The sequence below is a fragment of the Selaginella moellendorffii genome, unplaced genomic scaffold (assembly GCF_000143415.4).
Source record: "Selaginella moellendorffii unplaced genomic scaffold, v1.0 SELMOscaffold_91, whole genome shotgun sequence".
In the NCBI taxonomy this organism is placed as follows: domain Eukaryota; kingdom Viridiplantae; phylum Streptophyta; class Lycopodiopsida; order Selaginellales; family Selaginellaceae; genus Selaginella; species Selaginella moellendorffii.
In genome coordinates, this window is record NW_003314352.1 from 360,858 (window position 1) to 373,686 (window position 12,829).

At 45.4% G+C, this 12,829-nt stretch overlaps 3 protein-coding genes across 4 annotated transcripts; all 3 read left to right on the forward strand.

Moving 5' to 3' along the window:
* Positions 1 to 3,802: 3,802 nt before the first annotated feature.
* LOC9661208 (probable WRKY transcription factor 23) lies at positions 3,803 to 5,898 on the forward strand. Its single transcript, XM_002988751.2, has 3 exons — positions 3,803 to 4,867; positions 4,962 to 5,108; positions 5,354 to 5,898. The coding sequence occupies exons 1-3, from the start codon at positions 4,167 to 4,169 to the stop codon at positions 5,769 to 5,771; spliced, it is 1,266 nt and encodes a 421-aa protein (XP_002988797.2). The 5' UTR covers positions 3,803 to 4,166; the 3' UTR covers positions 5,772 to 5,898.
* A 2,841-nt stretch (positions 5,899 to 8,739) lies between these two features.
* On the forward strand, positions 8,740 to 10,341 carry LOC9661209 (pentatricopeptide repeat-containing protein At4g02750). Its single transcript, XM_024662633.1, has one exon. It carries the CDS (start codon positions 8,740 to 8,742, stop codon positions 10,339 to 10,341), a length of 1,602 nt encoding a protein of 533 aa, XP_024518401.1.
* On the forward strand, positions 10,338 to 12,756 carry LOC9661210 (pyridoxine/pyridoxamine 5'-phosphate oxidase 1, chloroplastic). 2 transcript variants are annotated; one of them, XM_024662606.1, is made up of 14 exons: positions 10,338 to 10,384; positions 10,449 to 10,751; positions 10,815 to 10,853; positions 10,902 to 11,069; positions 11,127 to 11,232; positions 11,286 to 11,422; positions 11,474 to 11,716; positions 11,786 to 11,874; positions 11,931 to 11,981; positions 12,045 to 12,135; positions 12,183 to 12,287; positions 12,345 to 12,415; positions 12,464 to 12,562; positions 12,616 to 12,756. In XM_024662606.1, exons 1-14 carry the CDS (start codon positions 10,379 to 10,381, stop codon positions 12,674 to 12,676), a joined length of 1,569 nt encoding a protein of 522 aa, XP_024518374.1. In that variant the 5' UTR covers positions 10,338 to 10,378; the 3' UTR covers positions 12,677 to 12,756. The 2 variants fall into 2 exon arrangements, with proteins under 2 accessions (XP_024518374.1, XP_024518375.1); XM_024662607.1 differs by having other exon boundaries at positions 12,345 to 12,403.
* The last annotated feature ends 73 nt before the right edge of the window (positions 12,757 to 12,829 follow it).

The window sequence follows — 12,829 nt, forward strand, 5'->3', positions numbered from 1 at the left end:
GCGGGTGCATCCACAACTTTATGGTCACTAAAGTTTTCTCTGGAGGGATAAGACAATGAAGTGAAAGTCTAAAAACAAGGCAGGAGGATTGTTATTGTGGGGGGCTTGAACATTTCTCCATATCCTATTGATTCATGGGATCCTGGCCCGGATTTTGAGATACTTCGTCTTCCTCTGAATGCTAGGAAAAGAGTGGAGGCACACAGTTAAAGCCACCATCTGCAAGGATCTTGGCAAGAATGAGGTGGTGATGCATCTTTTGACACGATGGGGATATACACTCAGCCCAGATGTTCTAGATGGACTTGAAACTCAAGATTTTGGACCTCAAGCCATTTTCACTCAACTTCAATTTATCTCATTTTCCGGATTATTCTTTATATATTTTTTATATTCTCAAAATATTAATATCTGTATTTTTTCAAATGTAATATGTACTTCATTTGTTGCTTATAGCTTGTTAGTTTAGAGGTCAATATTGTCTCAGTAGCCTCGAATAATCCTCACAAAAACTCATTTTATATGAGTGAGATTCTTCAAGTCTAATTGATGAGCTCAAAGAGATTTTCAACCCTCTCTTAGCTTGCCATTGGTGCTTGCTTAATCTAGAGAATTAGGTTTTACATTTTCGAGCTAGATTGGCTCTCATTTTTAAGGTATAAAGTACAATAGAATGGTTGAACTTACATTAGGCCATCCTTCAGTGAAAATGCTTATGATACTACAAATTTTACAAGTCCCCATGATTAATATTTTGGTGGAGATTGAATCCTCAAGTTGGAGAGGATTGCTTCTGAAAACAAAGCGTTAATGTTATTTTAAGATTTCAATGATGCTTTGAATTTTTACCTAGGTAGGAAAATTCACATATGTATTTTTAATTTAGCCTATAAGATACTAGTTACAGTTGAGCAAATTTGTTGAGTTGAGAGTGTGTACAAAGGTTATTTTATGGTAGTTGGGTAGCAAAATTTTAGTAGTTATTATTATTAAAAATTTATAAATAAATAAATTTTTATTTTCAAAAGATCTAAATAAATTTGAAGACTATTTGATTGTTATAAGAACAAAAAATAAAAGAAAAGCCTCCACACTAAAGTTTTCCTAAAATATTGGCTAATTTAAGTTTAGCACATCTATGTGATTCAACTATTTAGAGCATTCTTTAGCTCACATATGCACCTTAGCCAAATGATAAAATTAAGTTGTATTAAAAAGTAAGGTGTCTATCTATACATTTATTCAATGAATTCCTTGCATTAAAGTAGACAAAAAAAAGTGAGTACACTCAAAAGATTATTTAATTACTTGTTATATAATAGTTGATCTTTTTTTTAGTTAATTCCAGATATTATTTTAGATTTGATAAACGTTTTTAGTGCCAATGAAGACAAATTTATTATCCTTGCAAAGTTTGTAATAATGCTTTTATAAATATATCTGTGAATATAATTAATAGTGATATAGTGATAGAGATTGTGGTTATCCTTTACTTAGAATATTAAAGGGTAAATTTTATATTTTTATAAGTATATTTTGAAAAAATAAAGGTTTTTTATCATTTATGTATCCCATGTGATCGTATGATTAATTTATGATTTGGCTTTGGCTACTGAATAGTATAATGCACCTTAATAAATAATTGTGGACACTATTAACAAATCAGAAAAAAGATATAAAGTTGCTATTTTGTTTTAAAATTATATTTTTAGGATAAAAAACTACTCCATTAGACATTTGTTCACTCCAACAAGAGTTTTCCACTAGCACTACAAAGTTGATTTGTAATTACAAAATAATTATTTCTTGAAAATAAATAGTTTACTTTTAACCTCAAGAATTATAATTATATAATTATATAATGTGAGTGTTCGGGATATGGGAATAGGTATATTAATTGAGGTTTAGACCCCTACTTATATACAATAATGGATAGACCAAATTCGGTCTTAATTAAATGGTCCTTATGTTATAATACTATAATTTCAATATATATATATATATATATATATTTACAAACCTTGCATTATCCTCCCCTTCAAAAGATAAAATGGTGATGATGATAAGCTATGTGAAATGGAGTTTCTTCTGGGCAAATATAAACTACCCCAAAAATTTGAAACTCCCATTAAACCACCAAAATAGTTGTTAGAAACCATGATTGAAACAAAACCCAAAGACAATAACTTTAATTTAGTAAAATAAAAAAGAAAATCTATTGAAAAGATATGGAGAAATTATGGTGAGATTAGTAGTATGCCATATAAAAAAAGCATTATTCTCCAAAAAATTGAAATTTTTTAAGGCTTAATAATAAATAACTACATTAAAGCTAATAAGCTCTTTGTTTTATTATTGGATTTAAAATTATTTTAAATAATATTATAATAATTTTAGGAAATAATATTGAAGAAACAATCATATAATTGACTTTAGGCACAAAGAACCAAAATGCAAAATGTCCAGCTTAGGCTGCCCTCCTATGCTATTCTAAGCAACTCATTTGTCCGTGCAAACTTGTCTAGCGACAAAAAAACCACGGCCAGCCCAGTTTGTGAGAATTTGGGAACTCTATTGTAAAAGACAATGCCTGCAAATAATGCAATAATTTATGAGCAAGCTTGAACCTATTCTTTGGGATTATCATCCCAGAGAAAGAAACAACGAAGACAAGAAAAGGCATGCAATGGAAGGATTTAGAGGATCAGGTCCTTTTGAGCGATGACTTTAAGTCCCCCAAAAGTCAAACACTTAAAAACACCGCGAAATTACGTCATCGAGCATCTGGTCAACTCGGTGCCGCGTATGCCGGAGATGCCACCACGTGTCGCAGTTGTTTCGGTTGGGATCGCGACGCCACTTCTATATTTCTTTTTGTTCACCGAGGAGCAAGTAAACTATAGTCCCATTCCAAAATTTACACTTCGCAAAGCCCTCCCAAACATCATAACTGGAACACGGCACGTCTAGATGGATCAGAGAATTCTTTTTTTTTCTTGTGAGAATGGGGGTCTTTTGGTTTGGAGTGTTGCGTTGGTCACAACATCATACATTGAATGCCAATGTTGATGTTTACTTGTTTTCTCACACTCGGATCCACATCTGATCTAAATACCTCCCTCCTTACAACTATTGTTCTTCGTGGACTGGACAAGGAATCTTTTGGATCCATTCAACGCAGGGAATGTGGCACCACATGGAGGCCTTATTTGTGTTTTCCCCCACTTTAGATATGAACAAATTAAAAAAAAGGAGGAGGAAAACCACCAAGAACAAGGAGAAAAACAAAAGAAGGAATTGCGAAAACCATGTGCCATGGCCCGGCATTTGCAGCATTTGCATTTGCCTTTGCGTGTGGGACCAAGAAAACACGACGAACTATTCCAGCTGTTTGACCCCGCGATTTTCCAAACAAAGAAACCATTGAAATGGAGTGCTCAACACTCCAAATCTTTGAAAGAAATCAACGGAACCAACGCTTGCCCGCGATCTTCGACCCGTTTGACCGAATCAAAAACGTGGTAGCAAATGTCAAAGGAGAGAGAAAGAGATCTGTACATTAGGTTTTCATGTATTTCTAATTATTAGGGGGCAAATATTAATCATCTCGACTCCGATGCACAAAGATTCAAATGCGTTGACCTTGACCTCTCTAAACAAATTATAGAGATCAAATTAAATAAGTTGAACTCATTAAGCCTTGGCCGCCACGCGTAGCCGAGCGAACGCAGCGCAGGAAAAATTAAAGTATAAAGGCACTGTTTGTCCGGGTGTCCGGTTCGATTCCTTCCACCATCACCTCTAGCTTTTTATTTTCTTTCGTGTGTGTCGGTCGGTCAGCTCCCGTTGTGGGCGCGAGCGCTCTTTCAGACATGGATCGTCTCTCTTCTTTCTCTTCTAGCGCGAGTTTACTCTAATCCTCTCCGCGTCCCCGCTCGATCCATCGCGCCTCTACTCGCTTTCGATTGATAGGGACTGGGCTGGGCCGCAAATTTGGATCTTTCTTCTCCTTTAGGCTCCATAAAACCCCCGGGCCTTCTTTCGCTTCGATCGATCGATCGCCTTTGCGCATTCATTTCTCCAAAGGTGATATCTTACAGCCAGTTCCTAGCAGCCCAATTTGGGGATTTTCTTTCTCTTCCACCGAGATCTCGCAGAGCTCAGACATGGAGGTGGTTCATCCGGGAGGGCTGGACGACTTGGATGGATTCCTGAGGCTCTTGGCCAAGCCCGACGCCGATGGCCATGGCGAGGAGCTCCAAGAGGACGATTGCTTCTTCAATCCGGCAGGGCCATCGCCGGCTTGCACTGGCACGATTGGGACCCTGCCTGTCCCCTCCATGGTCTTTCACGGCGCGGAAGCTTTCTCGGGCGCTTCCACCTCTTCCTCCAGCTCCTCGCAATTTCTGCTGCCTGGCCAGCCCGCCCTCGCCAGCAGCTACAGCTCCTCGCCGGAGCTCCAGGCCCTGCGCAAGGAGCTGGAGCTCCTCGACGATCCCAGCGGCACTGGATTCGAGCTGGGCGGCAGCGATTTCCAGCAGATGCCGCGATTCGGCTTCAACTACTCGTCGGCGAGCAATGATCCCTCCCCGAGCACCAGCAGCAGCAAAGTGGTCCTCGATTCCCTCTCGGAATTCCTCATGCGCGATCACTCGAGCACCGCCACTGGATCGTTGCTTGGATCGGGCAGGGGAGCGATCCACCCGGGCACCCCGAATTCCTCGATATCCTCCTCCTCCAGCGACGAGCCCATGGAAGCGCTCCATGGAGGAGTGGCGCCCAAGAGAAGAGCCAGCGACGGCGGGGCATCATTGGATCATTACGACTCGGCCAGGCAGCAGCCGCAGCCGCAGCAGCAGCAGCAGCAGTAAGTTTCTCTCTCGATCGATCGGTTCGATCGACAGAGTTTTCTTCTCCTCCGATCACACTGATCGATTTGTTTCGTTGCATTCATTCTCCAGGGCCACCAATCCCAGGAGAAAAGGGAAGAAGAGAAGCCACCAGCCCAGGTATGCCATACAAACCAAGAGCGACAAGGAGATCATGGACGATGGCTACCGGTGGAGGAAGTACGGACAAAAGGCCGTCAAGAACAGCCCATACCCAAGGTGCGTACGGCAGGCCTCCATTGTGAGAGGAGAGAGAGAGAGAGAGAGGCGAGGAATGCGTTGAATTGGGGCCATTGGATTGACCACCTCCACGATCGACGGTGAAATCGAGACGAGCATGGGACTCTGCTCCAGTCTCCATGATCAATCCTTGGAACGATTCGACGGCAAAAACGGAGGGAGGGAGAGAGGATCATGGAGAGAATCCAAAAAGATGCTAATATCGGCTGGTATTGTTCTTTCAGGAGCTACTACCGGTGCACGTACACCAAGTGCCACGTCAAGAAGAGGGTGGAGAGATCCTCCAAAGATTCCAGCCTGGTGATCACCACGTACGAGGGCGTTCACACGCACCACAGCCCCGCGGCCATCCGGAGCGGCAGCGCCGAGTCCCAGTACATGAGTTGCGTTTCCAGGCTCTTGTACAATCACCCCTCCGCCAGCTTTGGCGGCGCCGCCACCGCCACCGGTGCCACCGGTGTCAACGCTAGCAGCAGCATTGCGAATCCGCTCCTCATGAGCCACCACCAACACCACCAATTTGGAATGCTGGATCCCTCTGCCGCCGCCGCTGGATCTGGATCAATCCTATCCTCGGGCCTCGTGGCGGCGAGCTCGCCAATGATCGACAAGGGACTTCTGGAGGACATGGTGAGCTTCTAGAGTCCCTCTTTTTCTCTTCTTCTTGGGGGATATTTTGAAACAAGAGCTTGACAATTTCAACGACGGTAACATCAACACTATTTTGTACATATTTGATTCAGGATAACAAAACTTTCTTTTTAGTTTATATGTTGTCAAGCAAGCATAGCTTTTGGATCTTGAGTGGAGGGTAAAAGGTGTTAAAAAGAGAAAGCGCAGATCTGTGTTAACTACCCATCCCGATCAGAAAATCAATCGCCCACACGAAGTTTCGGAAAAGACTTGGCAATGCAACCTTTCTTTTCGTGTTTTACTGTGCCTGTTTGAGATCGGATTTGCTTGTGTATGTGTCTAGCGACGTGTAAATTCTCTTCGAGCCAAGCCACGAAACTTCGGATAAATTCGTAAAATACAAAAAGGCTTTTACACTTGTGATTGAGGAACAGCTCACTACGTACACAAACAAGATTAAAAGAGCTCGCGTGTAAGCCAATAAAAAATAATCGGGCTGGTTTGACTTTGAAAGGTTGACTGAACGACTGTGTGTGAACTGACTGACTGACTTTGCTGGAAAACGGCGGCATGAGCCGGGTCCAACGCCGGGTCTTTGTCCGATCGAAACTATTTTTGTGTGCTTTCTAGGCTTGCTTGCTTGCTTGCACCAGCGGCAAATCCCAACAATGACAAGGTTATTAATGTAGCAACTCTCGAGGAGACAAACGCGATGGTGAGCACGCGAGTACGGACCCGGGGATCACGGGGAAGTCAAACCACGATGAGGTACGGAATGAAAGCAAGGGGCGTTCCTTCTTTTCGGTTGGCGTGTCCGACGTGTTTGCCCACACCGCCTAATGCAGCGTTGTATTCTTTGAGACTTTCCGCGCGATGGAGACGCGAATTCTCCTTGAAAAGCTCTGGACACGCACGGAACGATGGAGAGATGGTTGTAATCAATCTATTCTTTTGCTGGCTTCGATCAATTTCCACACCGCCAGCCGCTAGGAAAAGCTTTTTTGATGGCATAAAGCGACGCTGTGGATTGTAGCGAATGTGGGCTCCCCGCGAGCTCCAGGATCAAACTTTGATGAAGACCACGCGTCCCTGGGGGACACATACACGCAGGAGCGCCGCCCCCCCGCCCCCCTTTTTCATGGAAGCGGCCCGGCGCGTCAGCAATGACGTCACTGGCAAAAGTGCCACGCTGGCCCTGTGACGTAATTTCCGCCGCAGTGCGGGACCTTCACTGCGCCCTCAAATATCGCATGAAATCGACCTTTGAATTGATGCCAGAGAGGGATCTCGCGCGGCGTTGGACTACGCTGGAATCTATACTATCAGAGGATGCACAACCACATAATCTCAACATTTGCCCAGTGCGGGCATTTGTGCGAGTTGAGGGCCCTCCACCTCGATCCCTGAAATGATTCTGGATTGGTGAGCGGTATATCGCGACGTTCTTACTCGCCGCAAAAAAGAAATGGTCACCGTGCCGCATTTAACCAGATAATGGTACAGATTTCTTACTCGTTTTCTTTGCGTTGCGTCGGCCATAGGTATGATACGAAAACCAGATTGTATGTATGACGTTATTCTTTGCTCAATCACAGTTGTGTTCTGCTGCTGTGTCAATGGTGGTGACAGATTGCCCATCTCCACCATTTTGGCTACAAAGATCCTCATGGGACTGTCCTACGAGATGGACAAACTTTAGCTATAGTTCTTGAAAAGAAAACTCAAGTATAAAACTTTTTTTTCTAAAAGATCCTCACCATTTTTTCAGAATGGAATTTGTCTCAATAACTATGGTTTAACAATTTTAATTACAGATCTTGGTTGTAAACTTGCTTGAAATGATCATACAGTGAGCAAAAGTTCATGAACTATAACTATATATAAGTTGCTCTGAGGTGCATTGGTGGTTTTTGTTTGTGAATGTTAGTTAGAACCTTTCAATTTACCTTGCAAAAGATATTACCTTTCATCAAGGGTACGTCTCAATGTCTTTCCTATAAGAACTTACATTTAGCAATGCAACTCCCTGACGCAGTTAAACTTGAGATACCATCAGTTTATTGTCAAACTTTGCCATCAGCTGCTTGCATGCAAATCAAGTATGTTTCTGGACATGCATTATGCTTACACTGTGGCTCGGCTTTACTTCCACTACCTCGTTAAGGGTACCATCAAAGGTTATGATAGAATTAATAATAATCAGCAAACCACAAGGTACACTATGCGGTGTGAAGCCCAATAATATGCCTTCAATTATTTTTATTGAATATTTGTTAAATTAAGATGAAAGCTGGAGTTTTATTACTTATTAAATTTTGGATCTATTGGCCATTTTTGACAAGTTATGAAAAGCTTTATTGAGCCAAGAACGAGCCTGTTTGTTCGAGAAATAGTCCAACCGACAGTATGTATATGCATATAACTTATAAAACCCTCACTCTTAGTTTTCACTTATACACTCAACCAATCTCAATTACTAAAAAAAGTGGGTTTTCATTTACTTCCAACATGCACCCAATATTTCCATTTGATTATGATGTCCATTCTACAAATTTTTAAATCCTTTTGTGACGGAAAAGACCCTTGAGAGAATGAAATTAACTGGAGTTTATTTGACTGGATTTTCTTATAAGAATAGAAGTCATTAAAGTCAAAGCTAAGTAATTATGTCTTTTGTTATGATTTGGTATTGCTTGTTAATCCAGATATAATATAACCATATGAAAAGAAAGGCATTTTTCAACTTAAGCTCTAAGTGGAATTTGAAAGGAAAATCATGGTAGCAATAAAATGGTGATCACGCCATGAGGCAGTAAACCATAAGATACGGAATGAAAACTTGTCCAATGCTCGATGGAGAGGCGAATTGTCGCATGGAACGTTGGAGAAATGGGGGTATAAAACCGGATTGATCGATCGATACCATGGGAACTGCCAGAGAAAGTTTAAAAGCGACGCAGCCCCCACGTCAGCGCTGATGCGGCTTGTAGACCGCCCGTCCCGCGCCTGGCTCGAGCGAGAGAAGCTTTCCCAGCTGCTGCGATCGTGCTCAAACCTCGAGCAAGGGAAGCAGATCCACGCTCGCGCGCGCCGGATCGATCTCGAGAAGACGCCACTCCTCGCAAGCCTCCTCATCTCAATGTATACCCGGTGTGGGGATCTGGATTCTGCTAGGCAGCTCTTTCAATCGACACCACAGCCAGATATACATGCCAGGAACTCATTAATCACAGCGTACGCCAGAAGCCGAGAAGTTGCCGACGCCAAGAAGCTCTTCGACGAAGCTCCGGGGAGAAACTCGGCGTCTTGGGCTGTCATGGTGACGGCATTTGCCGGGAGTGGTGATTTGGAAACTGCGCTGGACGCTTTTAATCGAGCGCCTGGAAGAACTCTAGCGATGTCCACAAGCATGATCGCCGCCAGTGGGCAGATCGACTGCGCGAGAGAAGTATTTGATGAGATGCTCGAAAGGGATCTAATCGCTTGGAATGCTATGGTCAGTGCGTATGCCCTCGCCGGGCAAATGGATCAAGCGCGCATGGTGTTGGAGAGAATGCCCGCCCACAGCGTGGCATCGTGCTCGCCGTTGATCCACGCCTACGCATCCAACGGCGATGTTGCGAGCGCCAGGGGCCTGTACGGCCGCGTTGCTGGTGGCGAGAGCCCGGTACTTTGTACGGCGGTGGCGAGGTTGCTGTGTTCTTGGGAATTTTTCCAGGAGCTGGGCGGGAGGAATGTGATCTCCTGGACGGCGCTGCTGGATTCCAGCGCGCAGGCGGGCGATCTGGACTGCGCCCTCAGGGTCTTCGAGGCGATGCCGCAGAGGGACGCGATTGCGTGGGGATCGATGATCACGGCGCTCGCGCGCGCCGGGGATCCCGATCGCGCGAAAACGGTGTTTGAATCGATGCCCGAGAGGGATCTCGCGGCGTGGACCACGATGATCAAGGCATTTGGGGATCACGCCGACAATGGGCGCCGCGCGGAAGAGATCTATCAGCGGATGCCCAGCCACGACGCCGTGGCAGCAGCGGCGATGATCACAGCCTTTGCGCAGTGCGGGCATTTGCGCGAGTCGAGGGCCCTCTTCGCGTCGATCCCCGAGTGGAATCTCGATCGGGGCTCCTGGAACACGATGATCGCGGCGTGCGCGCGATACGAGCGCGGCAGAGAGGTAGTCGAGCTGCTGCGATCGATGCACTGCGAGGGCGAGGATCCGGACGAGGTCTCTTTCGTGGCGGCGCTGCTCGCGCACAGCCACACCGGAATGCTGGAGGCCGCGGGCGCGCTGTTCCGATCGATGAGATCGGATCACTGGCTTGATCCATCGCAGGAGCACTATTGGGCAATGATCGACGTCCTGGCGAGAGTGGGAAGGATTGCCGACGCCGAGGAGCTCGTTAACACCATGCCATTTCTTCCCGATGATGTGGCATGGGCAACGCTGCAGAGGATCGATTGCGGTGGCAGCGATGTCGCGGCGGATCGCGCGCTGGGATTGAATCCCAGGAATGGGGTTGCTTATGTTCTCCTGGCCAGCAACTTAAGAAGAACGAAGGAGAATATACCAGAATCTTAGGGCTCTTGCTTCCGGCGCGGCATTATTTGAGTGCGCTATGGCGGTGACGTCTTTCTCTTCCCCCAGATTTGATTGCTAAGAGCGCTGGGGCGATTTCTCTGTTGCAGCTGCCTGCACTCTTCAGTGCGAGGCATTGCTGGAAATTCGCGAGCTGCTGGAATCGGGGAGCTTCTCGCGCTAGGGCAGTGAGGTTTTGGGATCAAAAGAATCGCAGCAGCGGTAGAATCAGCTGGATTGGAGAGCGCTCGATTCCCCGACGTTCTTGCTCGACGACGCGCGAAGAAATGGCGGCAGTGAGCGTGCAGCATTTGCACGACCCCGACTCGATTTCCTATCTCTCGCAATCATCGGCGATCGGAATTGACGAGCATCTCATGGGGCCGCTTGGATTCAGTGTCGACCAGCTAATGGTAACCTCTCTTTCTTCTTCTCTCTTCTTCTTAAGTTCCTTTTTTTCTCTTTGTTCTTCTCAGGAACTTGCTGGATTGAGTGTTGCTTCGGCCATAGCTGAGGTATGAAACCAAAACTACATTTATGTGATTCTAATTTTTTCGTTGCAGGTTTATTCTTCTCTCGATCACGCTCGTGTTTTACTGCTGTGTGGTCCTGGAAACAACGGTGGTGACGGACTGGTGGCCGCTCGCCATCTCCAACATTTTGGCTACAAACCAAGCATTGTTTATCCCAAGAGAACTGACAAGCCTCTTTACCACGGCCTCGTAACTCAAGTAGGATTCAAGCTTTTATCTCTCGGAGTTCTAATCCCTCACTGTGTTTTTCTGTAGCTTGAAAGCTTGTCTGTGCCGTTCCTGTCGCATGAGGATCTTCCCTCGGAGTTAAGCTCCGGTTACGATATTGTCGTGGATGCGATGTTCGGATTTTCATTCAAAGGCAAGAATGCGTTCCCTCTCTGTTTGCGGGTTTAAGTAGTCTTGCATTTCCAGGAGTTCCAAGACCTCCTTTCGACAAGCTTGTACAGCTTTTGACGCGCACGCCAAATGTAGTATCGGTCGATGTTCCATCGGGCTGGCACGTTGAAGAGGGCGATGTTAATGGACTAGGCTTGAATCCAGATATGCTGGTGCGAAGTTTCCTTTCATTTAGATTCAATACTTATCTGTGGACTGTCCAGGTTTCTCTCACGGCTCCAAAGCTTTGTGCCAAAATGTTTAAAGGTCCTCATCATTTTCTAGGTGGAAGATTTGTTCCTCCTGCAGTGGTGAATAAGTTTAACTTGAAGCTGCCGCCATATCCTGGAACTTCTCAATGCGTGCGAATCGGGAGGACACCCCACGTAGATGTTGCGGCTCTGAGAGAGAACTATGTTGGATCCGTTCTGCTCGAGAATCAAGTGAACTCAGATCCCATACAGCAGGTAGAAAGCTTGAGAAAATCTCTGCTGTGACTCCAATCTTATTAACAATGACGAGTATTTGGATTGCAGTTCAAAGAGTGGTTTGAAGATGCCGTGGCTGCGGGATTGCCAGAGCCAAATGCCATGACACTAGCAACCGCCGATGCTGAAGGACGACCGTATGAATTTTTTCGTTCTCTCTTTGTCTTTGTCTTTGATTGTTTATTTCTCCCAGCTCTGCTCGGATGGTTTTGTTGAAAGGCTACGATGCTCGAGGGTTTGTTTGGTAAGTTGTTTATACAACACCCTCTTGTACTTATCAAATCTTTTCTTTCCTTCGCATATACAGGTACACGAACTACGACAGTCGCAAAGCAAACGAACTCAACTCCAATCCTAATGCGTCGCTCGTGTTTTTTTGGGACAGGCTTCATCGCCAGGTCTGTTTTGCCAATTTTTAATCTCTTGTAACGTCGAGCTTCTGCAGGTCCGTGTGGAGGGCGACGTGTCGCCCGTGTCCCGAGAAGAATCCGATGACTATTTTCACAGCCGACCAAGAGAAAGTCAAATTGGAGCACTCGTAAGCTCACAGGTGAAAACTCTTATTCGATCTTCCTGGCAACTTAACGCAAAGTTCTTCATGGTTTAGAGCGCTGTGATTTCCGGGAGGCACATTCTGGACGAGTCTTATGAGCAGCTGGTCGCAAAGTATGCGGACAGGTTAGCACCAATTTCAATTTTGATATGCTAAGCGAGGAGTGCTGGCAGGAGCTTAGCGATTCCAAGGCCGGAGCACTGGGGTGGATTTAGATTGGCTCCGCGTGCCATAGAATTCTGGCAGGGTCGAGAGTCTCGCCTTCACGACAGGTTAGAAGTTTCTTACAGTTGATGGTTGATAAGTTTGCTCTTGGTTTTGCTAGGATTCGTTTCACAAGACTAGCAAATTCCAGCGAGTGGAAGATAGAGCGATTGTCACCATAAGAGAATCTCTATCATCTCAATCAGGACAATAGAGAAATCGATATACACGTTTAAGTTTAATGGTCAAGTCAATAGGAATATCCGGAGCCCCTGATATGGATATGCGAAGATCCCCTGGGGAAGATTCGTCCACTTGCCATTGCGCCCCGGAAT

What these genes read in the sequence shown, in the direction of transcription:
- LOC9661210 (XM_024662606.1), top strand. An exon ending in TCAGTGTCGACCAGCTAATG is followed by an intron (nt 10,752 to 10,814) that starts GTAACCTCTCTT and finishes TGTTCTTCTCAG; the next exon opens with GAACTTGCTGGATTGAGTGT. An exon ending in GGGACAGGCTTCATCGCCAG is followed by an intron (nt 12,136 to 12,182) that starts GTCTGTTTTGCC and finishes GAGCTTCTGCAG; the next exon opens with GTCCGTGTGGAGGGCGACGT.
- LOC9661208 (XM_002988751.2), top strand. Translation starts at nt 4,167, where the DNA reads ATGGAGGTGGTTCATCCGGGAGGGCTGGACGACTTGGATGGATTCCTG. An exon ending in CCGCAGCAGCAGCAGCAGCA is followed by an intron (nt 4,868 to 4,961) that starts GTAAGTTTCTCT and finishes TTCATTCTCCAG; the next exon opens with GGCCACCAATCCCAGGAGAA. An exon ending in AAGAACAGCCCATACCCAAG is followed by an intron (nt 5,109 to 5,353) that starts GTGCGTACGGCA and finishes TTGTTCTTTCAG; the next exon opens with GAGCTACTACCGGTGCACGT.
- LOC9661209 (XM_024662633.1), top strand. Translation starts at nt 8,740, where the DNA reads ATGCGGCTTGTAGACCGCCCGTCCCGCGCCTGGCTCGAGCGAGAGAAG.